The sequence below is a fragment of the Peromyscus eremicus genome, chromosome 9 (genome assembly GCF_949786415.1).
Source record: "Peromyscus eremicus chromosome 9, PerEre_H2_v1, whole genome shotgun sequence".
NCBI classification, from domain to species: domain Eukaryota; kingdom Metazoa; phylum Chordata; class Mammalia; order Rodentia; family Cricetidae; genus Peromyscus; species Peromyscus eremicus.
Genome location: NC_081425.1, coordinates 110544772 through 110557998, shown reverse-complemented (window position 1 = coordinate 110557998; position 13227 = coordinate 110544772). Strand labels below are relative to the sequence as shown.

General features: G+C 41.4%; 1 protein-coding gene across 2 annotated transcripts in view; it reads right to left on the bottom strand.

The window, feature by feature from the left end:
• Window positions 1-465: 465 nt before the first annotated feature.
• The window catches only part of Fhit (fragile histidine triad diadenosine triphosphatase), a 1519797-nt gene continuing 1507035 nt past the window's right edge, over window positions 466-13227 (bottom strand). For both annotated transcript variants that reach the window (XM_059274237.1, XM_059274236.1), the window contains one exon: window positions 466-771. In XM_059274237.1, coding sequence (XP_059130220.1) covers window positions 766-771 — 6 coding nt within the window. In that variant the 3' untranslated portion in view covers window positions 466-765. The remainder of the gene's footprint in view (window positions 772-13227) is intronic.

Here is a 13227-nt window from a genome sequence, read left to right as displayed (position 1 = left end):
TGATTTATTTGGGAGCTGGGTGGTGCCCCCCCCCAAAGAGCCAAAGAGTAAAAACAACCAACTACAAATAATAGATAGATAGATAGATAGATAGATAGATAGATAGATAGATAGACAGACAGATAGACAGACAGATAGATAGATAAAGAAAGAAAAGAAAATTTCAAAACCATAAAACAATGCAAGATACATGAGCAGCACCTTGTACTTGCTTATTTCCCGCAGCGACCTGGGCCATCTTGAACTCTTCCACTTTGCTTTTGTGTAGACAGCAGGAGGAGAATCTGACCAAGGAATGATTTCTGTGCTATTACCTTACCAATGAAATTCTCTGAATCACATCTCTACTATAACCAACTTTTGGCTCACAAGAAACATACTCACTCCAAAAGAGCAACTTCTTCAGTTAGGCCTTTTGGAGGTCTGAAAATATCAATTTTAAGTCAGCCAGCAACACCAGGTAAATATTTTAGCTATCACTTTATTTTCATCTAGGCTAAGGGACAGTTTTGGAAAAGGTCCTATTCTAAGTACATAACTGAGAAACTGTGGCAGGCAGTCTATGCTACTGTTTGTGAAGTTAGCCTGTCAGTCATTGTGATTGAAACATAACCTTAGTGGCTTCCACTAGTGCAATAAAATGCTTTGCAAAAAGCTGCAGAATTGTGGGATGTAATAAAGTCTGCTCAGCTTCATTTCCAATGCTGCAGAGTCCAGAAAAGCGAGGACCATTTCCGTATGCCTTAGGATTTGTTTGAGTTACTTTCATGCCTGGAAATGACAGAACATAAAAACAGACATTTAGTTAGAACCGGTAGCATTTCTTTTGAGGCACAGCAATAAACAAAATACGTTTGTTTACTGTTAATCTGTTAGATTGCCATTAACATTTTATGGGAAATGATATTGATGTATGGGTGAGCTGTGTGAAATAAATGATTTTAGACCTTTTGATGCCTACACTTATTCTCTGGGTCCATGCATTTTGTTTGACTTTTGCCCATCACTAAAGGTCATCTGAATGGACTCTTAGGTTTCCACATTACCAATTCAAAGCTTATATACAGAGAAAACCAATTCAGACTTGTATGTACTACATGAGAAGGGCATGCCAAACATTACTATTGTCTAAACTCTCTGCTAAGCTTTAAAACACAGACTTCTGGACTCCGTTCCCTGTATTTGGAGTCATCAGATCTATAGAGAAGCCAGGAATCTGTTTCAAAACAAGCTTTCCAGGTGAATGTGAAGAGTCTGGCATCCGGATTTGGGAAATTGTTAAAGCACCTTGTAGCTGGCAGATCCAGCTTTACATAATGGCCAAGGTATCTTAAGGATATGTGTTGCCGGGTGGTGGAGGCACACACTTTAATCCCAGCACGCGGGAGGCAAAGCCAGGTGGATCTCTGTGAGTTCGAGGCCAGCCTGGGCTACAGTGCGAGATCCAGGACCGGCATCAAAACTACACAGAGAAACCTTGTCTTGAAAAACAAACAAACAAACAAACAAAACAAAAAGGAAGGAAGGAAGGATATGTGTCAGGCCTGAAATGATTCTACTAACAAGGTTGAATAACTCCTCACCGCTGTGCTGCTGTCCTGTTTTATCTAGCAAGAAAATAAGAAATCTCTTTGTGGTATAGTGAGGTAGTTTAGATCTAAACCCAGGTGCTCGGCCCTGCCTTCTTTGTTGTAGCCATAACCCCTGTCTCTCACTTCAATTCTTGGCCTTGGTAAACGGGTGTGAGCAGCAACTGGGATGGCAGGGCTTGGTAGCTGGGAGCAGAGCAACAACCGAATGAAAGCAAAGTAGGAGGAGGAGAGAGGAAGACTTCATGAGTTTATTTCTTAAAATTTGGAAAAGACTAGGGGGAAAGGTGCTAGAATTGGGTAGCCACTGTGGATGTAACAAATGAAGAGATTTTTGAGAAATACTGTCATGAATCACAGACTTCTTAAGTGTTTTCTTTTTCAAAAATCTTGTTTTCATTTACACATATGTATATGCTTGTGCAAATGTATGTTGCATGTGTATGCAGCTTCTTGAGGAGGCCAGAAGAGGAGGCTGGATCCTGTGTAACTGGAGTTATAGACAGTTATGAGTAGCCTATGTGGGTGCTGGGAACTGAACTGAGGTCCTCTGGAAGAGCAGCAAGTGCTCATACCTTCTGAGCCATAGCTGCAGACTCTCCCTCAATGTTTCCAAGAGACTCCCGACGAGAATTAAGCTGCCTTTCATGTCTGGTTTGTCATTTGTGGATTTCAGTGTGGCACAAAAGATACGCAGGACACTGGGTGTGAAGAGCCAGTTCCACGTTTGTTTCACGGGTCTGTTTAAGACTGTCTTGGCTTTAGAGCCATTCACACCCACCTTGGTGAGGGTACAAATATTGGTCTTTGGCATATAGAGGAGAAGTTTTATAAGTCTAGAAACCCATTTCCTGGAAGTTGATAACGAAGTCCAAGAGCACAGGGTGCAGCAGCTCTGTGTAATGATATGTAGTCCCTTTGGGATCAATGTACAGAGGCAGTCACTCCTAACCTGGACCACTCCGCACTTCCTCTGAGCAGAGCAAGACCACAAAGAAGGTGGGAAAGTTAGGGATTTGAACCCTCCAACTTGCCCTCCAGAGAAGGTCTTATTCTCACATGACCCTGGAGCCATTCGCTGGTGTTCCTAGCACTGCTTGTCTTGTCTGGAGATGTGGGTCATCTTCTGAACATTCATCACAGACTTCGTCCTTGAACAATTATTGACTTTGAGTCAGAGGCACCTGTGAAGGCCTGAAAATGGATGTGCCTTCTCTTTTCCTCTGTCTTGCCTGTCTAGGGCAGATTTATGTCCTAGAAGTTTCTATCAGTTTTATTTTTTTAACATTGTGACCCATGTTACTGCCACCACTCCCCTTCTCAGTCCCGCTCTGTGTTCTCTGAGTCTCCTATACCCCTCTCTACACAGGAGGCTCTGTCAGATCACTATCACTGTATCTATAACTCATTTTTCACACAACCTTGGCATCCCATATCCTTCTGGCTTCTCGATGCTGCATCTGTGGTAGCTTCATTCCCACAGCTGGTCCAGTGCCTTGTGGGAATCAGCATCTACATTTCATACCCCAAACACTGGGGGTAGGCTTGTAGAGCTTGAGGAGAGATGTGTCCGAAGTTTTGTTGTATGTCTGTGGCGGGGCGTGAGGTGAGGTGAGCACACTTAGTAGGGCTGCAGGGTCTACATAAAGCACCCACAATGCTCCCCCTCTGTGGGTTTCCCTCTCTTGCTTGCGTTAGCTCTGTTTCTGCCATCTTTGTAGCCAGTAGAGACTCAGCACTCAGCTCAGCAGTGAAAGCTGTGCAGAGTGCAGGTGGTGACATGCCCATCTCCCCATTTCTAATGGACCTAAAACAGTGTGTACATTCTCAGATCTTCCATTTCCTTCTATGTCACCTCCACCACTGATGGTAGAGTCTTCCATTTTACTAGTATGTCAATCAAAGGATTTGTTGATAAGTAAACAAGACATGCTTCTAGCCCACTTGGAAAAATACTTTAGGCAGAGTGAGGCCAGGACTCAGATCACAAGGAGTCAGATGAGCAGACTATATCCATGGGCTTCTGCAGGCAGAGAGCTCAGGGACATGCATGCCCCAATTTTCAGCTATGTCTAAGTTCTTAATAGAAACACTGGCAGGTTATCTGTCCCCCTTCCTCAAGAATAGGCTTGATAAATGACAGGGAGAGATGGCATTATATTGCCAGGGACACGTTCTTCAGTCATGAAAGGCAACAGGAGGAATTTTCCATTGTTCTCATAGATAAGAGATACTTGGGGAAGAAAGCTTTGGATTTGGAAGGGAAATTAAAATGTGTTATGGAAGGCCATCATCAAAGTTTTTGAGAAAGACTATAGAGACCTTTACATCCATCTCTTCCTGAAACCCACAGGAAAGTCTGAAATTTCCCTGTGCTCTGCTGTGATTTAATGGGTACAGGTAAAATCGTGGGTGCCAATGGGCTGTTCCTCTGGGAGTCTGCACTGAACCCTGCTGACTTCCTGAATGTGCAACTGTCATCATGTTGGCCAGTTTTCCGTTACTGTAATGGATTCATAAGACAAAAAAATGTATGAAATAGAAAGGTTTATTTGGGCTTGAAGTTTTGGAAAGTTTGTTTGTTGCTTTGACCCATAGCAGTGAGACCACGTGGTGAGCCGGAAGCAAAAAGGAGAAAAAAGACCAGAGTCTCTTATAAGCTCAAAGACTATTCAGAAGCCTCACCAGGTTCCATCACTTCCATATGATGTCAGTTTGGGGACCAAGACTCCAGCCCCTGGGCCTTTAGGGGACAATGTAGATCATAATGGTATATTCATCAAGCTCCAGAAAACCTTTCTCCATGCCCTCTGAGTGTATTGAAGGCAATGCCTTTGTGTCTGGTGCATCAAGGAAGAAGCTAGTCTCCCCTATTCTAACCCCTCTATGCTCTGCCCAGGAAAAGTCCTCTTCTACACTGAAGCCAAAATGACAAATTGCTGTCTCTCCTGTAGGTGAACTTTGATGGGAGTTGCCCACAGGCAAAATACCCTGATAGTGTATAAAGGGAAGGCTCAGACTACAGATTCCAACTGTCCTTCTTCCTCTTTTTTTTTTGTTTGTTTGTTTGCATTTATTTATTTTTTTTAATTTTTATTTTGCAATGCAATTAAGTTCTACATACAGGCACAGATTCCCTTGTTCTCCCCCCTCCCGCCCCCCTCACCTTCCCCCCAGCCCGCCCCCCATTCCAATCTCCTCCAGGGCAAAGCCTTCCTCTTTATAGTAATGGTTCCACACTTGGTTGCATATTGGAATTACCTAGGGAGATGGAAACATGCCTGTGCTGTGACCTTTCTGACTGATCTAGAGTGTGCAGAAACTGTGGAAGGGAATCAATAGACTTGATTGTGACAAGATCCTCACCTATCATCATTCCTCACCCACGCTTCCATTCCAAAATGTGTTCATAGTACAGTGTGGTTTACTGCTGAAGACAGGGTTTAGCACGAGTATTTGTCTTCCTCACTCATATAACTGGGGCCATTGCTATCTTTGCATGTAGTGATTCTTGCCCAATGAGGATTAATGACATGATCCGTTTGGCTTTCTTACTAAGGCTGAGAAAATGTGCGCGCATGCACACATGTGTGTACACAAAGAACAGAAGTCAATGCCAGGATTTCCCTCAATCACTTTCCTTCAACTGTATTTTTGAGGCAGTGTCACTCACTGAAACTGGATCTCAGCAATTATCTTAATTCTGACTGCCCAGTGAGCCATCTCTGCCCCTGTGCTGAGATCACAGCGCATGCCACTGCACCCAGATTTCTATATGAGTAACAGGGATCCAAACTCAGGCCTTCATGCTTGCATGGCAAGCACTGACTGGGCCATCTCCTCAGGCCCAGAAATAGTTTTAAAATTAGGGTACCACATTTACCAATAACACATCCCTGAGAGGCTCACATAAAAATCTCTTTAACAAACCTCTTCTTCTAAAATCTTAATTTCTAGCAGGCTAGTGAGGCAGGCAGAGCAGCCAGGAAGGTATTCTGCTCACACCAAAACAAGGTGAGCAATTTTCTAAGGGCAGGCCCTCTGACATCTCTTCTTCAGCTTTTTCTTAATAAACTGGCCTTAAAAAAATGTAGCCCCAAAGCCGCTGGTGGCAAAGCATTAGAGTAGGTGGGTAAAGGAAAAGCTGATGGAGAGATGCCAAGGATCAGAGATCTGCTATGATTAGTATCCGCAAGACAGTGCAATTATACTTCCATCCAGATATAGGAAGGGGTTACCCCAGGTTCACTGCTAGAAACCTGGCAGCATGAGGATGAAATCCAGAGAGCAGGTCAACTTCCACACATGCTGTCAGACTCCAAATTACTCCTCTGTAGCATGTTTCACATGCTGATTAATAACACCACTTCCTGAGATGATGAAGGGCTAATTAACTTCCTATTCAACAGGGTCCATTTCCCAGTCTGCAGGGTCATAAAAAACAGAATGCTGCTGTGGACGCTGCAGGGACAAACCTCTCAGGAAGCAGGGTGAAGACAATTGTTCTCCGGCAAGGCTGGGGTTCACCCACCCTTGCTTAGACAGTGACCATGGACTTTAAGAATCAAACTCCAAGAATTGTAAATGCACAAGAAAAAGGACCTGAAAGCCTGGAGCTCTGAGTTATATATGCTGGCATCCCTGGACTTGTCTCTTCTGCAAATGTAATGGCATCTGCTTTGAATGTGGTGCTGGCCTTAGGAAGCAGAACAGGCTGGGAAACTTCCAGCACAGCTTGGGCACTTCCTGTTACTACTATAGATAGGCACTCAGGCTCTGTCTGCTGCTGACTATTTCTACCCCTTTTTCTATCCCCATGTCCACAGCATGCGCAGCAGGGACTCTCCTTAAAAGACCCTATCCTTTCCTTGGGACTTATGAAGAATATATAATTTGTCTCCAAATCTTCTGCTGATATCACACTTCTCTGCCACCTGATCAAAATGAAAGAAGGATTACTTTCTACTCACTTGTATCTTGCAGGAGATAAACTAATTTTGAGAAATTCCCTACAATGGGAAACACTTTCAGGCTCTGTAAATGGGCAAAAAGGAGCTAAAAGGCACACATGCTTTATCATTCTCTTTTTTGATAGCTTCTTCTGGTGTTGCTTTTGGGGGTGACCTTCTTCCAGCACATTCTTTAGCTCTAACTCATGTTCTTCTGTTATAGTAGAGTTTAGAGCCAAGCATGGAGCAGGCTACCTTTGATAACTAATGGCTCTGAGAGTTTGTTGAGCATGTCATTTAATTAATGGTACTTGTGTCTGGAGTGTATACAACTCTGGAGCTGAATAGAAAGCACCCACTCAAGAATCATCACACAGTTTATAAGGTTTCAGCACTTTTAACTGATTAATGGGCATGGTTCCCCACCCCCTTTTCTTCACTATTCAAAAGAGCTAGTGTTGGTGAAATTATGCTCTTTTTTCCTTGTGTGTCCAGATTTTAACACAAATAAATCCTCTGACTAATGGATAAAAGCCTATTACCATAATCAAGACAGTCAACAAAAATCAAAAGATAACTTTAAATTCTTGATGTTGAGTATGAACAGGTGGTGGGGTAAGTTCTGATCTATCTCAGTCACTCACAAGTGGGCTAGCCTAAGTTACAATTAAATCCATCCTGGAACCAAAAACAGAAGGGGTGAGGGGCTAGAGAGATTACTCATTAGTTAGGAGTGTTTGTGGCCCTTGCGAGGGACCCAAGTTCTGTTCTCACCATCCACACTGGGCAGCTCACAACCACCTGTAACTCCAGATCCAGGCCATCCAACAACTTCTGGCCTCTGAGGTCACATCCCCACAGTTAATCATTTTTTTATGAAAATGTTTATTTTTACAAAAGATGAAGGGTATAAAACTGGAATAAAACATGGGTGAACATGAGCAGAGAATTTTTCATACCACCTGCATTTCCTGAGACTCTAGTCTCTGAACTCTAGACCAAATCTGTAACACTTACAATGTTTCTTCCTCTGCGAGACAACAATCAAAATACATCCATCTTTAAACTTCTCAGTAGGGGCATTAAGGCTGTTGGTACTATTTCTAGAAGAGATAATTGCTTCCTTTGGGAGACCTAACGGCTACTTTCCCCCAGGACCTCATCACTACCTCGGGAATACAAAAATTCAAGTAAACATGCCCTGCACCAAATCTAGAATCCCATCTACAGGGAAAGAGACAAGCACCAGAGCCAGCACTATGTCTTCTTTCCCTCCATGGGGCCCCCCTCCCCTATTCAAGGGAGGCTGTGGTTAAGGGATGCAGGGAATAGGGACATTACCTTAGACTGGGCACTTGGGTAACATGTTTCTAAGTGGTTGATATTTGAGTCCCATCCAGAATGGAGGAAAGAAGGAAGGGAGGCTATTCTGGTAAGAAGGGTGCCCATGCTTCACGGTCCCCTGGAGTAGGTCAGTGCTTGATATACCAGCAAGAAACAGAAAGATTAGGAAAGACATTGTCGGAATGGCTGTGAGGCATAAAATGGAACTTTAAGCTCCATCATCCAAGGCCTCATGTGATCTAGCCCTGGCTGTACCTCCAGTGTGGTGGAAGATTATGACCTTGCTTTCCATTTAAGGATAGTGATTTTAACTTTATTTTCTGTTTTAATGTATTCTTTTTCTGGTGTGACTTTGGGTGAGCTAGAAATTAGAGATATTTATTTTAACAGTCAGATTTAACAGCTTACACATGATAGTCTATAGAAAGAAATGGTATTTTTAATTGCAATATTCCGGAATTCAATCTTACCCAGAATGAGGGAGTTCTTAGATTTTTTTTTTTCAGAAAATGCTTTTCTTTTGACTTCTTACACTATTTCAAACTTCCATTGAGTCTCACCTTCTAAATCATTAGAGAAGTTGAAGCTAACCATACATGAGCTCTTAAGAAATTCCTGAATCAACAACAAATCTTTGAGGAGAGTTAAGCCAGCAAGACTTTCATCAGAGTGTCAGGGACAAAGGCAGCTTTACACTGTAGGCATGGTCCTCAGAAAAAAATGATAACTCCAAATTTTGTAGAACCCATGGAGACATGAGCTAATATAGGGGGAAGAGTTTGGCCAGCTCCTTAGAGTTCTTCAGAGACAAGGCTGGTGCTTTCTAGAAAGCTCCCCTTACTGGGAGCTGTGACTCAGGCTCATTGTTTCTAATTAAAAGATGATTTGAGCACCAGCATGAGCCTTGAGTTCTTCAAGGCAACACCACACCAGCAATTTGCAGTTTGGAATGCCAGAAGCTCTAAACTTTACTTCAATAGAGCAAGATGCAGAGCTTTAGCGGAGGGAAATTGGTGAGAGCATCTAATTGTATTCAAAATCATTTTTGCCTATCTTAATGGAATGAAAATGATCTATCAGCTCTTATAGACCTCCTTGAACTAAAGGTATCTGTGGCAAAAAATAATCCTCAATTGAGTTCTTTTAATGCTTAATTATTACATGATCTATCACATAATGCACTGACACCCACTGTTTGAAAAAAGAAAAACCTCTTAAATACCCACCAAAATTGATTGACTAATCCTAGATTATGAAGTGGCTCTGGGAGTGCATGTAATGGGAGTTGAGGGGGAGCAGAGAGAGGTAGAGAGACATGTTTGATACAAAGTGAACTGGTTTATGGTATAACAGAAGAAAGAAGTCAGCTGGATCTGAGTTGTGAACAGTGTACTGGTGACTTACCCAGGGCCCATGTACACACCTTCTTGTTCTTGTGTTCACCCCACTCCTTCTCCCTAACTCTGAGTTATTGCAGCTCTTATTGGGCAAGGAATAACTTGACCTACTGTGCCTAACACTGTATTTGGCTTGAAATGAGTTATCAGAAAATAGTTTGTGATTGAGTTATGGAGTCTTCCATTTAAAATTATCCCCAGGGAAATAGCCATTTATGCCCTTAATATAGCAAGGAATCTTTTGATAACAAGCAATATATCCCAATGTCAGATTTCCCTTTGGATGAAAAGTGACACACCACCTTTTTAACAACACTAGACCTCCCCTCTTAGTCGCTTGGCTCCTTTTATTGTGGAGGGTTCTCCTGCCTTTGATTTCTCCCAATGATGACAGCCTGAAGTTGTCAACACCCTAGTTGGGGGTTTCTGGTGCTGTGTTAATACATCCATGGAAGGGAAGGTCTCTAGTTGTGTTGGCTGGGGTCACATTCTAGAACTGTGTTTTTCATATGGAATTGGTAGTTCCAAAATCAAACTTCTCCTATGTTCCATTCCATTCCTATCCTCTGATTAAATCTTTCAATGATCTTCTAAATGTTTTCACATACAAGAAAAGTGGAAGATTCTCCAAGACTCTCTGTCTAACTGAACGATCTTGAATAGAGCCCCTGGGAGTCCTCACTGACTTAAAAATGCAGTATCTAGTAGATTGTCATCAATGTTGACTAGCTTTGGCACACTCCTGGTTATCTAATGAAGTGTTAGCTTTCAAGTTTGTTCCTGGGGTCTTGAGGCAGCACTATCTTCCAAGCAAATGGCTGTGATGGTTGGCTAAAGTGACACACAGGAAGCCTCCAGCATGGGAATCATCAAATGCTGGCTTCCTGAAGTTAGTGAAGAAGCAAGAAAAAATTATATCTCCATTGTATAATTCTAGCCTTTGGTTAGTCAGAATTCTCTGGGGACAAATGTTTTGCCAAAGACACAGAAATTGTGTTGTGAAGGCTAAACATAGACTCTGAAGTCAGACAGCCTGAATTTCAAATTTCTGGAGTTCTTGAAGTCATATAGCTGCCTTCAGCCTCCATATCTGTTTCTAAAAGCCTGGGAAGACTGGAGAGTCGCTGAGGGATTTGAGATTAAGTCTATAAAGTGCTTAGAATAAGTTGTTCATAATAAGCTCTCCTTAAGTGAAATCATTAAGAATTATTACTACTTATAAAGTGTCCTCTCTGTAGTGGTCTCCATTCTTTACTTTATAAAATAATGATGGGTTTGGCCAGTGTAGCTTCTTAAAGTCAAGGGGGATGGTGGCCAGGTGGGCTGGTCAACTCTCTATGTATTAGCAGTGTATCTGCAAAGATGCCCTGCAAAAATTTTTCTCTTGTTTTGGCTGAAGCCAACATGCAACAATAGAATACCTAGCCAGCAATTACACCAAGTTCTTCCTTTCCTTTCTTGTTTATTATTACTGTTGTTGTTATTTTCCCACTTGTCCTATTATTATGTTTCTTTTTCTTGAAATATAATACACACAGAGAGAAAAACTGCAGATGGCTTGTATCTGGCTAACGGAATTAATACAAAACAAACTAAAATGCCTATCTATCTAGCACCCATGGCAAGAAACAGAATATTGCCAACCCACATTACCCCTTCCCCTTCCCACCTCATTCACAGGACCTGACCTTTCCATGCTTTTCTAATTTCACCATCTCAGTGAGTATCTGTAAGCACCAGAATATAAAGTTGCCTGGTTTCAAGTCATAAAATGAAGGCAATCACAGGGTTTGTGTTTGCTTATGTGGTTCTGTTGTTCCATATTCTTACAAACACTTGATACAGTCTGTCTGCAGAAACTTTGATGACTGCAGTAAGCATGTCTGGCATTGCATTCTGCTATAAGCTACATTTTGCTGCTGACTAATAATGGACCATTTCATCATTCCTTATTGGGGGTGTGGAGGGTTCAAGTTCCTCTTTCAGTTTGATTTCTTGACCTTTTCTTGCTGAGATTAAAGAGATTTTGGTACCTTGTTACAATCTTTCCCTGTAGCACAATCATGAAGATAATCTCTATATGGTCTTCAAAATCTTTATTGCTTTATATCACACATTCTGAATTAAAATTTATCTGGAACCAACCTTCATATACAATGTGAGGTAGGGCTTCATTTCATTAATTTTCTACCTGGATATGCAATTTTCCTAGAACCATTTGCTGAAAAGACTTTCCTTTCCCCAGAGACGTGTGGTATCATTTCCTCATAAATCAAGGGTTCATCTCATCCAGCTTCCTATTTTGTCCATCAATCTACTTAGACTTGTGGCAACACCTTGCTTGCTTAAGTCTTGTGGCCTTATAATAAGTAAGTCCTGGTATCTTGATACCTTATAATAAGTAAGTCCTGGTATCTTGATACCTTATAACAAATAAGTCCTGATATCTTGATACCTTTTTTTTTAAGGCTTTCTGACTACATTTCTACAAAGAGTTTAGGATCAACTTGTCGCTTTTCACCCAAACCAAACCATGGGAATTTTAGTTTGTATCTCACTGAACTTAAAGGCCAATGGAAGGAAAGGAAGTTTTCACAAAACCAGTTATTAATATCTCTGTTTAGTTAATTCATCTTTAATGTTTCTTAATATTTTTAGTTTTCTGTCTAGAAGATTGTACAACATTATTGCTAAATACCTGATTTTTGATGTTAATGTAAATGCTAAATTAAAACATTTTCCATTCTAATTGTGAGTAGAGAAATTGAAACCATGTATATTACTTTTATATTTATAGGTTCTTCTAAATCTATTGATCAATTTTAATCAATTTAATTGGGATTTTGTGAGTATATCATCATATTGCCCACAAATAATGACAGGTTTATTCATCTCTAATTCCTCCTCATTTATTGTGTGCTGGGAATTTGAGCACATTTCATAGTACAAGTGTCAACAGGGATTATTCTGATGTCATTGACAATCCCAGATTGACAACCTTTCATCATTACTTATAAATTCCCTTTCAGCTTTCCCAGAACTTTGGTATCTATGTAGATGGTATTTTCATCTGTAATTTAATTCACATCTCCTGAGCTGATCCTCTCATTTTTTCTTTGACTAATCTGAGGGGAGACATTATTTGAGAGTCTACCAGGATGCAGAAGTCATACTGATCAATATATATTATCCTTTCCTAACTGTATGAACACATAACCTATGTGCATCTGTCCTCCATCTATCTGGCATCACTTAGGGCTTTATCTCCTCCCATTAGGCTGTACATTTTATTTTTGTACTGATCCTGTTTGGTTCATTTGTGGGGCAACTCATATAGTAATTGGGCAGCAAAAGAATTTTTCTTTCATTCCATTCCTGCTCTGGTAGAATATTTGTATCTACTAATTTTTATAGTTTTTGTTGTTGTTGTTGTTGCCTTTGAAGATACACACTTTTTGAATGTAAAAGCTTTCTTACACTTTTGCTGCAATTTTATTATGATACGTCTTCATATGGAGTCCCCTCATTCCCTACTAGGGCTTGGATATGTTCTTGAATATTTGGACTTCACACAGACAGACACAGACACAGTCACAGACACACACACACACACACACACACACACACACACACACATACACACACACACACACAGACACACAGAGAGAGAGAGACAGACAGACAGACAGACAGACAGAGACAGAGAGAGACAGAGGGAGGGAGGAGAGGGAGAGAGAGAGAGAGAAACTCGTTCATCTTAGGCTAGCTCGAAACTAACCATGTAACTAAAGATAACCATGGACTTCTGGTCCTCTTGCCTCTACCTCCTGAGTATTAGATTTACAGGGGTGTACCACCATACCTGATTTTATATGGTGCTAGGATCAAAGCCAGCACTGTATGCATGCTAGACAAGCACTCTAACCGACTGACCTACAACCCTAGTAC